Source organism: Mesitornis unicolor, unplaced genomic scaffold (assembly GCF_000695765.1).
Source record: "Mesitornis unicolor isolate BGI_N332 unplaced genomic scaffold, ASM69576v1 scaffold16764, whole genome shotgun sequence".
Classification (NCBI taxonomy): Eukaryota; Metazoa; Chordata; class Aves; order Mesitornithiformes; family Mesitornithidae; genus Mesitornis; species Mesitornis unicolor.
The window spans coordinates 3814-20584 of NW_010178240.1; the positions used below are offsets into that span (position 1 = coordinate 3814).

General features: G+C 41.7%; 1 protein-coding gene across 1 annotated transcript in view; it reads left to right on the top strand.

Moving 5' to 3' along the window:
* The window catches only part of ZC3H12C (zinc finger CCCH-type containing 12C), a 23079-nt gene that overhangs the window by 891 nt on the left and 5417 nt on the right, over nucleotides 1-16771 (top strand). Inside the window, exon 2 of the mRNA XM_010182389.1 lies at nucleotides 4636-5402. Within this exon, the coding sequence (XP_010180691.1) occupies nucleotides 4636-5402 (767 nt within the window). The remainder of the gene's footprint in view (nucleotides 1-4635; nucleotides 5403-16771) is intronic.

The following is a 16771-nucleotide window of genomic DNA, read 5'->3' on the forward strand; positions in this document are numbered from 1 at the left end:
GGGAAAGAGAGCATATAAAAGGGTTAAAAAGAGGTTTGCATTTCTACCACATGCCCTATTGTGTGAACATATGCATGAGTCTATTGAAAGTTTTCAGAAGATGGGCAGGCCACCAGTTGCTGGTCTCCTGCAGTTCCAGTAGACATCTGTTGCCCCAGAGCATTAACCAATCTGTTCAATGGGACATCCTTCCTTTGTTGGGTAGAACGATGCAGACAACAGCACTCGCTGAAATACAATGGTAATTAAATACATGGAAACTACAGCAGTAGGTGTTTATTACATATTCATTATTTGATTTGCATTGTTGCAGTATCTTTATCAATAACTGATACGTTCATTTTTGTTTGGTTTCTGATCAGCTCTGCACTTCTGTTTGTGATAAGCAATGAGTGTTTCAACAAACTGTGGTTCCAATATTTTCTATTTTGTGTTCAAAAAACTTAGAAAAAGTCTGCCTGTGTGAAAGCACACTGAGCTATTTCACTGTAGAATGTATCTTCAGAAACTTTTGTCAGTCTTTTGAGAATTCACGATTTCTGTTACACGGTGCCATGAGAAGCTATGTTACTCCTTGTCGTTTTCCTCTGTGAACTGGATTTGCATTAAACTGCTTTTCTTATGCTCAGTTGTAAATGGAAAATACTCTGCACACACGTTAAAAGATTAGATGATCTACTTGCCCACATCCCTTTGAGAAATTTTGGTGTTTTGTGTGAAGGTGAATTAGTGAGCTGATGGTTGGTAACGGTTACTGGAAAATAGTGTTGACTTCTAAGAAATGGGAAAAGATTAAACTTCCACAGTGTAGAAGCACAGTGCTCATCCAGAGTGTTACAGTTATACCTGATAAACATCTTTGATTCAGTAGTGCGGTATTTTAGGCCTTTAACAGTGAACCTAGTGTGAAATACTGTAGTTTCAAACAGGCTATAGTTTAAAACTTATGCGGCCATTAGTAGGTCTAAATTTGGAGTTGCCCATTTTATTAACTTCTTCATAAGCACAGATTCTGTTACTGAGCTGTGGTGAGCATAACTGAAAGTTGAAGACTTTTTTTGGTATAATTTTTTTGGCTGATTTGTTTGTCTCTCAGTTGAGTCAGAATTCGTGGCAGATATTTTTCTTACCTCTGTTGCATTGCATCAGTGAGCATACTTTAAAACCTTACACGCGTAAGTTCCTTGTAAATAAAGAATGCAAGTTCTTATCTGATGTTACCCCGTGGATAAATGTGACCTTTTCTGGTTTTCATGAGCTACATCGTCCTATATATAGGTATGTTAGTGTTTACTTGAAATGCACATTAACTCAAATAGACTTGCTGGCATGTTGCTCTTCCCTAACCAAATCAAGATAAAATAATAAATTCCAGCCATGTTCAGCAGTGACATCTGATTTTCATGATTCTAATCAGTGAATCTCATAAAGGACATCATGTTGGGAACTCCAAAGTCTAATGTTTCTGAGAGATGCTGGTGACCACAAATACGGTGTACAAAGTCCACAGATACTGTAAAAATTTGTCTGAAAATAAATAGTTTGCATGCAGGGTTTAGACCAAATACCAGAAATAGGCTATTGCTTATACAAAACTATTTCAGAAATCTTTAGCTTTGGGTTTACAGTATAAACATAATTTTAACTGCCCTTTTAGAGCAATAGTATGATGACTATATGCTATCTGTGGCAGCTTTTAAAGCTGCTGCTCTTATTATCCTCTTTAAATAGTTTCTGGAAAACAGCCGAGTTCTGTGCAAAAGAAGCAATTAAATATTCGGGCGAGATGGAGACTGACAGAAGAATTAAAGCAGATAGATGCGAGGCTGATTATGTATACGTGCCCAACAATGGAGAAGCTCAGTTTACGGTCATTTTTCATAACCAGTTGATGTGCAAATCATCCAAAGCATGTTTCGTATAAAGCCTGATCTTCAGACACATTCATATGCTAGTGCCTCCTTTGAATCCCCCTGGAGGCTGTTATGATGTATGTGAAGCACTTAAACTTCAAGGAAGAAGCAACTGCAGAATGACTTCAGTATTATTTTAACTAACACTAAAAAAAAAATAAATCCTTTCTAATCTGTGCACTTCAAGCTCTGTTTATCCCATGCTGTTAATATGCAACCTCCTCCTCCCCCCTTCCAAAAAATCCCCTCCCTCTACTTTCAGCTCAATACTAAAATGACATTTCACAGTACACGGATTTGGGCAGTGACCCATTATCTCCCCGTATTCTGCGGCAGCAGTACATGAGCCAGCTCAACTTTTCAGGCCAGCTTAGAAGTGTTGCCCATTAAGTAGACTTCCTCGAGTCGGAGCAGATTGCGGGCTGGGTGGAACAATGATGTCGCGGCTTCCAGATCGCTGTGGCAGCTGCATTGTTCTCCGAGGGGGAAACCAGACGCACTTCAGTCCCGCTCCCTTTCATGGGCTTTTGTTCATACCAAATTATTCTTTCGCTGTGCTAGTATTCATGATGGGATGTTAAAGGAGCGCTTCCTAGCAACTACAGGCTGGTTGCTAAGCAGCCTCGCTTCCAATAGGGGTTTCTTCTTTGAGATTTTTTTTTTTTTAATTTTTTTGGGTTTTGGGTGTCAGTTCTGTGAAGGCCACAGTGTTGGGTTTTTTAACTGTATCCTTTTATTGGGATATTGTTGTGATTTGTTACTAGTGCTGTGCCATCGAGTGCATTACATTAGTTAATAAATCACTGTGTGAAAAGGTTCATTTCCTAAATTCTCATTGTGTTTGATCTCTGGTCTTGCTTGAAATCCTAAATCTTTGAGTGAAAAAATAGTATTTATTGATACACTGCTTGAGAGTATTAAAGTCCTACTGCCTTCTGACAGGATCAGATCTAAATGCAACTTTAGAGTGTTTTCTTTCCTATCAGTCTTGCCTGGATTAAGATGTTTGAGATAAAAACACTGATGATAGATTTATTTATTTTAACTAGAAATGTAAAAAGCAAGTATTTGTGCCCCATAACCAAAAAGCTCCACTGCCGTGGTGATGTCTTAGCACTCAGTGCCTACAGAGTCTGCTTTTACTGAGCTGTGGATTAGATTTTTTGCTTGATTCTCTCTAGTTTTAAGCCTGAAAGAGTTTCTCTTGTGTGCACTCTCAGATCTTTATCCCAAGAAGAGGAAAGTACACTGTACTTCAGAAATACTGGGTCATTCTTGAATGCTAACCTGTAAGGGAACGAGAGAGTTCATGTGTTTGCTGACAGAGATTTTTGGCTGTTTGTGAAACGTACCTGTATTCTGTGTTAGTGTAGATCAAGAGGTTCTGTTTGACATAATATTTCTTCTCAGTATATCCTCCCTGATGAAGTTTGTGTCCGTAGTGTATCTGTCAAGTTCAAGTGAGGTCATTTGCCTCTATGTCTTGCTTTTATGTTCTACCCTGCAAGATGGAGGTGTGAAAGACCTCTTTGTTTCATAGTCTTCCCTTAATGTAAATTCTCCTTTTTCATGGTAACCTTGCAGTACAATTGGTCCATATGCTCCATTTTTATCTATGAGAAATAATTTCTTTCACTTTCTTTATTGAAGCATTTAGCAAAGATTCCTGTTTAAAAGAGCAAAATTAAGGGAAAGAGGTAGCAGTCTGCCTTTAAATGCCAATTGTGAAAGTAATCCTTGTGATGAAATGAGTGACTAACTTCTGCATAACTGCCATTATGCAAAATTCTTCTAGAAAAACTGATGTGACAAGTGTATGAAGTCCATAAAACTGCAACTTTTCTTCTTACCTGAATTCTCTCTATCTATTCAGTTTTGATTCAGCTAAAGACTTGCACAGGTCTAGTCCAGGAGTTGAAATCAGCTTTAATTGTGTTGTCTTGTTGGCTTGATGAATGGTTTGTTGCCATGAGTGCAAAGACTTCCATTGGTTTTATTGGCCGTTAGATCAATCCATGTCTCTAAACACTGTATGTGTTTGTAATGCAGCACTGTTGGAGCAATTAGTCTTTCTTGACTTAATTATCACTTTATAAGGGAATTCAGAAATAGTTGGAATGTATTCAGTTGAATTAATACTGTCTTTTAGGGCCAATACGTTTTTATTTAATCATGTTTCCTGTTACTAATTCATTTTATGTATTATGATGTCCTATGTTAGCCTAATAAGCCAGATAATCTAGTACTGTGCTAATTTCTTTCTTTTCAACAGAGAGTTTAAGGTATTTGGTTTAAAAAGCTTTTCTAAAGTACACTTTCTAGTACTTGTATTTTATAGGTGCATTTTTTTGTTGTTGTCACAGTACTGTCTTAAGCTAGAAGAAACATCTTAGTTCCTTTAAATTGTGGCAAGACCACTGTCTCTGCTTTACAGTAGGTGAACTGTTTGGTTTCCTATTCTTTCATAAACCCATTTCCAGAGATGTTTAAGGAAAAGCATTAGATACCCTCAGAAAACAGATGATCAGTTGTTTATCTGCTTAGCTATGGATGTTCCTTAAGAAAAGTTTATTCCAAAAAAAGTTTTTAATGTTTTGTTGTTTTTTTTTAAAAGTCATATTTCTCTGCTGGGAGAGAATAAATGCAGTTCTGAGGAAGCAGAAAGAAAACACAAAACAAGTTGTGTGTGTAACCAGTTGCAACGTTTTTGTTCTCCCCTTAGGAATACGGAACACTTTATATTCAGGAATACAAGAAAAACAGCAAAGTGGAGTCAAGTACATGCAGTAGCTTCATGGGCTTGAAGGATCATCTGGGGCATGACTTAGGCCACCTCTGTGTGGGGAGCACTGGCACACAAATAAATGCAATTGTACCTTGGTCGATGGCGGAGAAGCCAACGATGGATAAGGTTAATTCTAGGAAAGAAGATGTAGACAAAGAGGCATCTGAAGAGACTTCTGGAAACTCCAGCTGTGACTCTGAAGAAAGCACGAATTCTGATAATGATTCAGAAAGACTGAATAATTCTGCATCAGAATCACATTTATTGCCTAAGACTCACCGACAGCTGTGCCGATCTCCTTGCTTAGAGCCTCATATACTAAAAAGAAATGAAATCTTGCAAGACTTTAGGATAGAAGAGGCTCAGCTAGCATCTAAGGAAGTCAAAAAACCCCCTGATGTGGTGAAGGAGTATCAAACCAAACTGGAGTTTGCACTGAAGTTGGGTTACTCTGAAGAGCAGGTTCAACTTGTCCTAAATAAACTTGGTACTGATGCTTTAATAAATGATATTTTGGGAGAACTTGTCAAACTCGGGAATAAAACTGAGACTGATCAGACTGCAACTAATGCTAACACTAGCGTAATGCGTGAAGCGTCTTCCATAGAGTCTCAGAGGTCAGAGTCTCCGCTGCAGGAGGATGTGACAGAGGATGGTGACAACCTGAGGCCAGTAGTTATTGATGGCAGCAATGTTGCGATGAGGTACGTGACCATGAGGCTTTTGCTTTTGTATTTAAATGGAAACAGAATGACCTTGTCCCATTCAAGTGCTGATGTTTGGTATAATTGCTTGAAACTGTGTGCAGTTTCTCTCACAGACATCTCCACTGACCACACAGTTTGCCAATCGTGTAAAAAGGATGGAGATCTGTAAAATTCAGTGGTTTGTGTTCACTGTTAAAACAGCCATGGGTTAATGCCAGTCTCCCTCTGTAGGCAGCTCTCTTTCCTGCTGCTCGTCTAGGACATAATTAGTTTTTGGTAGGGACCATTGCTAGGGGCAGTTATTGTATCCAGTTACATATGGGAGGTTAAAGCAAATGTAAGATTCCTTAAGATTATAAAATAGTGATTTAGAATTAAGTGGCTTAAGGAATACTTCTCCTTGGTAGGCTGTTGTATGGCAACTGGTCTGTCTATAAAATCGGCCTTGATTATCAGGTTTGAGTTGGGTTTTATTGCCTTAATTAGGGTTTAAAACCTAAAAATTAGGTTTTATTTAATTCCCAAAATTGACTTTACTATTCTTTAGATTGTCACTTGCATGCCCACAGATAACGCATTTACCTGCAGCATCCTGCCATCCTGACCCCAGTCATCCAGGTGCTCAGTGAGAAATGTGTCTGTGGGGAGGTGGGAAGTTCACACTTACCAGTGACTGGACAAGAAAGGAAATGGCAGAGAGAGACGTGCCAAGAGTTGGGTTTTTATGGCTATGTAAGTGATTAAATGACAACTTGATTAGTAACTAATTGAGTAACTCATAAGGATTATCTATCTGATTACTAGTGCCATGGTTTAGAAGGTCAGTTTTAGTCTTCTGACAACTTGATGTGCTTTTCATTAGCTTAGTAATAAAAGTCTGTGCAAGACATTTCTGGGCTAAAGGCCCAGGATTTTTCTTAGCTCGTAATCAAATCAGTTACCGTTAAATGAGGCTTTTAAAAGTGAAATTTAAATGCAGCTCCTATTTATGCCAATATGATAAGTTTTGTTTATTTATGTAGATGCATTAGCCCATAAAGCAAGGATATTACTTCTTTGTAAACAGGGTATTCCCATGAGTTCTTTCTACATGATGTGCCATTCCTAAACTTTTTGGTCAACTGGAGCTGTGAAGGAAGTATGTCCAGTTGAGCAAACACCATTCTGATATTCAACCAAGAAGTTATCCAGAGATTTCTCAAAGAGGTTTTGGTTGTGTTTCACACAAGTCTGAAAGAGTTGTGTAAGTGTTAGCTAGTTAGCACAGCTCAGACGTGGTGGGCTTAGGTTCAGCTTCTCCCACTGGCTGCACTGAGCGCGTTCCAGCAGTAGCTCCAGATCAGTCCCTTTTCCTTAATGTTTATTCAGTTATTAGCATAAATATTTAGGATCTGCCTTCCTATGCTCAATTTACTTTCTTGACCACCTACATAAAATGAGGCAAATATGAATGCATGCTATGCATGCTAAAGGGCCTTAAAACAGATTAAATCTATTCATGTAACAGTTTTTCTGTATCCAAGAATCGAACTAACAGGTGTTTACTCGTTTTCTACCCAGTTTAATCACAGAATCATTCAGTTTGGAAGAAACCTTAGGAGATCCTCTAGTCCAGTCCCCTGCACAGAGCAGTGTCAATTCAAGGCCATGTCAAGTTGAGTTTCAAATGTCTCCAAGAATGGAGACTCACCATATTCTCTGGGCCAGTGTTTGAATGCCCTCACTGTAAGAAGGTTTTCCTTTCTATCTTTAAACAACATTTGTTGCATTCCAGTTTGTGCCCGTTGCCAGTCCAGTGAGAAGTCAGTTTCTGTCCTCTTTATTCGCCCTCATTGGGTATTTATACACAGGGATGAGATCGCCCTGAGCCTTCTCCATTCCCAGCCTTTCTCCATTCTCTTGGCCTCACTCATATCACAGATGCTCCAGTACCTCGATTAACTTTGTTGTCCTTCACTGGACTCTCCCCAGTATTGTTCATGTCTGTTTTATACAGGAGAGTCCAGAACTGAACCCAACACTCCAGATGTGTCTCACCATGGCTGAGCAGGGGGCAGTGATACCCTCCTTTGCCCTGTTGACAGTGCTTATCGTAATGCAGCCCAGGAGGCTGTTGGTCTTTGTGCTGCAAATGCACGTGGCTGGCTCATGGTCAGCTTGGTGTTCACCAGAACCACAAGATGCTTCACATCAGAGGTCCCTCTGAATCGCAGTACACCCCTCTGGTGTACTCCTACCAGTTACACGTCCTCTGCAAAGTTGCCAGGGGTGCACTCTGTCCCGTTATCTAGGCAATTAATGAAGATGCTAATCAATGCTTGCCCCAGTATCCATCTCTGGAGTACACCAATACTGATTGGCCTCCAGCTGGACTTAATGCCACTGATCATAACCCTTTGAGTGCAGCAGTTCAGCCAGATTTCAGTCCACCTGTCTGTCCCCTCATCTTGCCCATACTTCATTAGTTTGTCAGTGAGGATGTTATAAGAAACAGTGTTGGCAGCCATGATAAACAGCATCCACTGCTCTCCTAATCCACTGAGCCAGAGGTTGGTCAAGTGTATTTCCCCTTCATAAATCCATGCTGATTGTTCCAAATCACCTTCACCTAATGTATATAATTTGTTTGTTAGGGGCTTCCAGGAGGATTTGCTCCATCACCTTTGAAGGGATCAAGGTGAGGCTGATCCACCTGTAGTTCCCTGAATCATCCTTGTTGACTTCCTTGAAGATAGGTGAGAGATTTGCTCTTTTCTAGTCCTTAGGAACATCCCCAGTCACCACAGCCTTTCAGAAATCACCAAGAGTGGCCTCGCAATGCCATCAGCAAGCTCCCTCAACACTCTCAAGTGCATTCCCTCAGGGCCCAGCAGCTTGGAAATGTCCCATTGCAGTGTTCCCTGACCTCTGCTCAGGGCAAGTCTTGTCCTGTCACCTTCGCCCAACTTCCTGCACATCAGGGTGGACCAGTCTTGAGCTTGGTGGAGGTGATCCTTGAAAGTCAACCAGCTCTCCTGGACCACTATTCTCTCAGGGGTCATACTGTATGGGATTCTCCTGAGCAGGCCAAAGTCTGCTCTCCTGAAGTTTTGGGGTTGAGATCCTGCTTTTTGCCTTGCTTTTTCACAAGCTCCTACCACCCATGGTCACTGCAGCCAAGGCTGCCACTGACATTCAGATCTCTGACCAGTTCTTCCTTGTTTGTAAATACGAGGTCCAGCAGATTTCCTCATTGAGTCCTCGGTCACCCATGTTAAGAAGTTATCATCAATGCACTCCAGAAACTCCCTGGGCTGCTCATGCCCTGCTGTGTTGGCCAACCTGTCAGTAAAGACACTTTTTCTCTGGTTTTGGTCAGCCAGTGGTGGAGATGATTTTGTTCAGCTTGGTCAAGTGGATCTCACCTTTTCCTAGAAATCAGTCCATGATTATGAAAGACAATCCCATGCTTGTAAAAGATGGTTCCCTGTTGCTGACACCAGCTGTAGATAGTCTTTTGAGAGTTATTCTGGCAAGCTCACTCATATGGGTAGACTGTGATCTGTATTCTTACTCCCATGTTATCATAATACACGTACTTAATGATACCATTTACTATTAGAGTTATTCTAGATAAGAACTCCTCATTTTCCTTTAAGTGTTGTATTTGATGGGGGGGGGAAGTTTTGTGGAGAAGGTTGAGGTGAGTGATGTCCAGTAATACATGAAACAGCAGTCCTCTTCTGGAAGGGTCAAACCCTGTCTGCTGCCCCATCTCTCCATTGCGTGTCTAATTAAGGACGCAGCTTCACGAAACATCTAACAAGTGACGCAGAGTGACTTACTTTTAGCCTCGCCTCTAACTCACTGCCAGGGATGCTTTCCTAACTCCATCTCATTTGCGTGGCTGCAAAATGAGTTGATTCAGCTTCCTAATTCAGAAAGGATTATTTTTCCATTAGACCTGTGAATGACACCCGATGTTTTTGTGGCTGGGAGGACAGCTGCGTCTGACACAAGGGAGGAAGGGTGCATCTGATTATGTGACTGGATGTTCGTATTGGTGTAACTGGTTGCATCCAGTCAAGCGATGATGGGTGGGTTGGTGTTCCTTGAGGGCAGCACAGGCCAAGGCTTGGGCCAGAATAACTTACTCTGGCCAGCCAGATCCAGCATGTATGCTGCTCTAGTCGGATGACTGCTCCTGTTCCAGACAAGCTGCTTTAGCAAGTTGCAGTTAAAAAGAACAACTCTCAATTTTTCTGCCTTTTAGTAATGCTTGGAAAGCTTTTCTTGTACTTTAAGATGGCATAGCTTGTCATTCGTGTCTTATACTGAAAACGGTTGATCAGATGCATCTTGTGTATTTCAAGTTTAAAGCTCCAATATTGGCTAAAGAATATGAATTGGTTCAAGTTTTAAAAACAAAGGAAACCTCCTCTTTCAACTGAATAGCAAAAAGGTGGCTCTTGCAGGCTATGATTTGAAGAATTGCCCTTTAGTTTCTATGGGATGCTTCAAATCTGGTCTTGTTCTTTTATTATTCTAGCTTTTATGGTTTGACTTAATCCCTTTTCTAGAAGAGAAGAGATGACTATGCATTTAAGCCTAACATACACGGAGCCTTTTGTTAGAATGCTCTTACAGATGGGTCTGATTTTTATATGTGCATGTGTGTAAACTTAAAATCAAAGCTGAACAGCAAATGAGATAATCCCCGAGCGCAGCTGTGGAGCCCTTGGAGGACATATCCCACGGCTCTGAGTGAGGCTGGGCTCAGCGATAGGACCTGGGTTCCTGTTGTGCTGTACCTGAGCAGGGACCTGTGTTGGTTTTCCTGAGAGGTAGCCCTAGCTCTGCTTCATAAGGTGGGGTTTTTTGCATGTAGATGATAATGTTGTAATGCAAAATCTTCATTTAGGACCTTAGTCCACATAAGAAAGGCATTTGTCTATTGACATAAAAATGCACTCAGGACCTTATTTTAGCATAAACTGCACAGCTTGGATCCTGGACAGGTAGCACATTTCGGTCACTATCAGCTCTGTATCCCTGTGTGATGAAGTTTAAGATACCCTTTGCATAACTGAGGTAGGCAAAAGACGGTGATCCCTACCCATCTAGCAGCAGCAGATCATCAGCTCTTCACCCCTTCGTCTGTCTGTGCTCCAGGGTGTTCTTGGACCTGCTCTTCATGCATCCCCGCTTCCTCAGCTGAGCCTCCGCAGGCTGGAATGGAGGGGAGAGGGTCCTGTTTCTCCCTGGGGCAGCAGAGACAAGGTTTTGAGGTTCGTTTTTGCCCCTTCATTTTAAGTCTTCCTTTTACTGCTGAGATTGAGAGAGAGGGAGATCCTTCTGAAGAGAGAAATACACCATAGCAAATCTGCACGGTCCTTTTCCTTTGCTTGTCCTTCTCAAGGATAAGGTTGGGATGCTGAAAATTGCCTAAAATTGGTTATTGCTGTGATACTTCTCTTTGCTGGAATCAAAGTCAGGCTTTTGCCTCCAAGAAGTAACCAATAAGGAACAGAGTTGTTACTTACATAGACAGTGGGAAAAATTTAACTATTTTATTCATTTGGTTCTGTTCCATAGTTGTTAGTTTTCCCTGGCTACCCTGTGTGCCTTCAGACTTTCTTTACTAGCAGCAAAAAGAATAAGTTTCAAATGTTACGTAAATGTATATTAAAAAACATACAGGCAAACAAAGAAGTCTGCTGGGCTTACAGAGAGTACAATATGAAGATAACACTGATAAGCCAATAATTGGGTATTTTACTAGCTGTATTATAGTTTTTGGACAGCCGCTTTCAGAATTATATAGGCAAAAGAACTGAAGTATTTTGATCATACGCCATCTGGGTTTGCAGACTGAAATCAGTGAGTTTTGGCTTGAGCAATTAAATTCTAATGAAAACTTCATCCTTAGTATCCCTAGGCCATGGAGGGGATGCACTTCAGTTTCCCCTCTTGGAAAACCTTGGCCTGTATATTTAGATGGTGCACAAGGGAAAACACAATGTGAGATAACCATTGCATACTTAAATTTCTCTTTGTGAGAAGATGATGCTGTTTTGAGGGGATTGTTTTTCATTTAAGACAGGTATTTTACGATTTTCTTACAGCTTTCATGCCCAGCTGTTCCTCCAGCTATGGATGTCCTAGGTGCTTGGTGCCATCAGAAACTCGGGCCTGTCAGACGTGACAGAGACGCCGTATTTTGAGAAGTCACCCCATTTTTAAGAAATTCTTTTGAGAAGTCACTTTCAGGAATAGATACAAATATTTTCCCAACAAGTAGTGATCATGTGGACAGGAGCTTGGCACTCTGAGTGTGACTTCTCTTTGCCTGTTTGACCTCTGACTGCGGAGTGCGTGACTGCTGCTGGCTCAGATGCCCACCTGCGCGTCTGGCTGACAGCCACACTTGCTGTACTCCGTGGAGTGCCTCTGCATTGGGAACCCTACAGGCAAAAGATGTTTTGAAACACGTTACAGCTTCCAAGGCTTTTTTCCTTCAAAGACCTCAAAGCACTGGAATAATTTGTCATGGCCTGATGGGGAAAAAAAAAAAATATGGGAACTCTTCCATTTGCTTTCTGTTGGCACCAAAATATAAGGAGCGAATACAGCACTGATAGAAGGTCTGGGCTGCAGAGGAATGATTTGGGATAAATTATTTCTGTGGTTAGGAAATTAGTAGGGCTTAAAAGAAGAATTTAGAAAAGGATGAGGCAAGTGACAAAACCAGGCTGTGCCAGCCTAATGAGTCACTGACGCGATACAGGGTGGAAATTCTTATCTCTCTATGCTACGGACTGAGCACTGTTTTCCTCCTATGACATGACAGAAGGCAATAGTTTGGTAACTCTAAATTTACCAGGCAGACCAGTATCTTAGTTTTGTTGTTCTTGCTTTTAATCCATATGCTTTTACATAGGAAGTACCTTGATGCGTCCAGATTTCAGTTGTATGAAACTAAATGTGTATTGCAACAGACATTATTGTAGGCCTCAGCTCTAATGTGTTTTCTCATCAGTGCGTATGTTTTCTGTAGCTTTCAAAATCTGAGAGCTCTGTGTTGGTTTGAATATTGCATTAAAGCACGCCAGAAGTCTTGCAACTATTGTAAGCAGTGAGTGTTTTAGGAGTGTGTACCATAACTCTTTTCATGACAGTCACTTGAAATCTAGTTTGGGGGCTAGCAAAGTAACAGAGAAAATGAAAATACTCTCATTAGATGTTTTACCACTTTCTACTAACTCTCCTAGCCCAGAAAATGCTTGATTGATTTTTCTGCTCAGGAGGTGTTGTACTACTTTTTTTTTTTCCCATTTAAGAATAAAACCACAGCTATCGACAGGCCAAATATGAAAGTGGTGATAAAAAGAATCATTCATGCATGGTATGAAACAGAAATAGATGCTTCTGAAGGAATATGCTTTATCTTCCTTCAACTAAGAGCAGTAGATGAAACATAGGCAGCAAGCAGAAGCAGAGCAATATGCACCAACGTCTCACCCAGGGCTTCAGCTGTCATCCTGGCTGCTCCGGGCTTTCACATGCTTCTCATAATTGGGAAGAGATTTTTTTAAAGAAAGTTCCTTGACATAGAAATACAAACATTTCTCCTCTCTTTTACAACTAATCGGAAGAAAAAAAGTCAGAAGCAGCAGCATGGTTTTAGTCTTTTCACCAAATGATGTGTCGTAAAGCTGTTGAAGCACAAAGATCACAAAAAGGAGAGCATCAAATCTGCGTGACGGCAAAACAGAAGAAAAGAACAGATTTTAATTGCACATCTTTTTCACAGACTTTCTCACTAGTCATTTAAATTCCTTGGAATTTGTATCCTCTCAGATACCAGCTTAGGCACGTGTCTGAAAAGGAGCGGAAAAAAATGCAAAGATTTATACAAGCTATAAATCCACTTGCTCAGCAATGCAGAAATGCTAGAATGCACTGTAATGCGTTTCCTATTTCTGTTTCGTAGAGTTTAAGTATATTTAAAATTTATGTTCTTGGTGAAAGAATTTTAATAGTCTGTATTAGGCAAGAGAAAACTGAGGAGCTGAACTTCCTAGTCCTCCCCTCTGCCTTTAAAAGTGTGGTTTGAATTCCAGGGTGATGGAAAGTAATAGGCAAAAACATCCATTTCTGTCAGAGAGGCCAGGATTTCATTCCAGCAGTGGTTTCTCAGACTTACAGGAAGAAACTGTTACTGAAATGCAGTTTAATTGAAACGCTTGCTTGCTGTCAGCTGTGAAAAGTATGTTTATCCATCTGAAACCATGGGGCTTGTTTACAGTAATACTGGTACAGTGATTTCACTGGAATTTAGTAGCTGGAACAAGCCCTTCCCAACCGTTTTAAGATGGGTTGCGATATGTGTATGGTTGCACATGATCTGATGGCATGAGCAGCAAGTCCTGGTGTGAGGCTTTGCAAAGGAGGCCTCATGGCTGCCCACTGGATACTGAACGTGCACCAAGTGTCCTGGTTTTGTGGTGGTGCAGGGAGATGTACATAGAATAGCCATGGCTGGAAATACTGTTGGCCGTTTTTTCTGTACGTGTGTATTTTAAATGTGACATTATCAGCATGTGGTTTGGCTTCCCATTGCTGGGAAGTTGTAAAATACACAAAGATGCTACTTTTTCAGCCAAACGAGCACAGGAATAATTGTATAGTATACTACAGTGCCTAGAAAAAATACTGCTATGTGTTTTATTATTGCAGTGTTAATACAATGTGATAGTGTATTATATTGTATTACTGTATAAAACAGGGAATGTGTTATTGCAGAGGCCTATAACCATAGCTAAACAGGATACTGAGATACATAGATGTCTTGCTCCTGCCAGTGTTCCTAGTGTAGCCCTGTAGGCACAGCAGATGGACTTAAACTGTCCTTGGAATATACCCTGTGCCAGCTAAAATCTACAGACTATGATTATTGTAACTGGCAACAATTTCAATATCTTAGCATATGATTATGTTTCCAAGTCCTGTCTCCAGCATCATTAAACAAGGAATACAGTTCCTCACATAAATCCAGATAATGGTAGTGAGCTCTTTGTTTCCCCTCTTTTTTACCTTTTTTTTTTTTCCCCTTGTGTCTGGGGCCTGTGACCAACACCACCCCCGCTGAGGATGATGCTTTGTGAGAGGTGTTATCTGTGACTCATTCTCTCAACACCGAGGCGCAGGTGCAGGTGTGTGCCACCTCCTCTGCAGGCTTCTGGAATCTGAACTTTGTTTCAAGTTTTTTCTCACTTTTCCTGTGGCACGTCATCCTTTGCACAGTTACTCAAGCTCCCTCAAAGGAACATACAGCAGTGCTATGTTTTAGAAAGCTGGAAATAGCAGGTACTTTAAAATGGTCCTACTAAAAAAAAGAAAGTTTTGAAATAACTTTCTAATGGTTTTTGTTTAGCTCAAAGCATGCAAGTAGAAGGAACTTCTAGGATCGCTGCGGCTATCCATCATAGAATCATAGACTCACAGCATGGTTTGGGGTGGAAGGGACCTCAAAGCTCATCCAGTCCAACCCCCATGGGCAGGGACACCTCCCACCAGCCCAGGCTGCTCCAAGCCCCATCCAACCTGGCCTTGAACACTGCCAGGGAGGAAGCATCCACAGCTTCCCTGGGCAACCTGGGCCAGTGTCTCGCCACCCTCACAGTAAAGAATTTCTTCCTAATATCCAGTCTAAATCTCCCCTCTTCCAGTTTAAAACCATCCTCCCTCGTCCTATCACTACTTGCCCTTGTAAAAAGTCCCTCCCCAGCTTTTCTGTAGCCCCTTCAGGAACTGGAAGGCTGCAATAAGGTCCCCCCGAAGCCTTCTCTTCTCCGGGCTGAACAGCCCCAACTCTCAGCCAGTCCTTGTAGGGGAGGTACTCCAGCCTTCAGATCATCTTCGTGGCCCTCCCCTGGACCCACTCCAACAGCTCCATGTCCTTTTTGTATTGAGGACCCCAGAACTGGATGCAGTACTGCAGGTGAGGTCTCACCAAAGCAGAGCAGAGGGGCAGAATCATCATTTTGTCCTCTTCACCAGTCACACCAGGGTGAAAGAATTGTTTTTACCTTACTGGAAAGCAGATTGTGGCATACCCCTATACCCGATGAGCCAGCCAGGTGAAAGGCAACAGCCTGCTGCCATGCCCCTATGTTTCTGCTGCTGTACAGAGCTGTGGGGCTGGGAGAGGCCTCACAAAAGCTGCTCGTCTCCTGTACATGTAGAACTCAAGATTGGCCCCAGAGGAGCCGTCTGACTTGTTCTGCAAAATCTCCAGTGAGGAGATCCCAAAACCCATGGTCAGACTGACCCAGTGATCAGTTGGAAAGCTTTTTCTAACACATTAACTGTTTCTTATGCTAGCTAAGGACTTTTCTGTCTTTACCCAGTGGGCCTATGGTAGCTCAGCCATGGGTGGCACCCGCATAACAACAGGGAAATCACTCACCAAGTACTGCTGCATGCCAGACACACTCAACTTGGGGAATTCAACTTCAACTATAGCCAGTTAACAGAAATATTTGATTACTGATTCAGATAATGGGAAAACCTGCAGCCCCCTGCTACCAAACCATGGACACCCAATCGTTGATTGCTGTCCTCTATTTTAATTACCTCCTACATATTGAGGATTGTTTTGTTCTTCCACAGGCTGCCTTTTTTTATCCTTGAGATTAACTAAATGCATTTCTTTCAGCCTTTCCCCATAGGCCTTGTTTCTCTTTCTTTTGGGTTCTTTCTAGTTTCTCTGTGTTTTTTACGATATACCGTGCCCAAAACTGGATGCAGAAGTTGGCTGAGGACTCATTGCCTTTAGAAAATGACCTAATTGCGCCTCTTGCCCTACCTCAGACAGTTGTTGCACGACAGACGCACATCTTTTGTTTTGCTTGTGTCTGATCTGTGTCTGCTGAACTGTCTCTCCACAGCTTTTTTTAATACACAATTAATTTCTCCTTCCAAAATGCAGTGCTGAGCAAATTCTTAGTTTTGTCATGTTGGATTTGGACGGTCTCTCCAGTTTGCCTGATCTGCCCTGCAGAATGCCTGCCACCCCTCTTGGGCCTGGAGTCTTCTCCTCTCCCTTTCCCTGGTCAGATGGGACCTCACAGAGCTCCTGCAGCCGGGATGTGCTCTCCCTGCCACCACGCACAGTGGTGCTCAGTACTGATCTGCTGGCATTGCCTAAACTCACTGTACTCCTTCATGTTGGTATTTCAGGCCCTCTGCATTCCCTTATCAAGTCTCCATGGTGCCTGTTACTCCCCATACTTTTGGTTGAGCTGTGAGGATTTTTAAAGCTCCCTACTTGTATTTTTCCTTACTTGTTGAATCTGTGTACAGATGCTAAAAAAGTTCAGCAG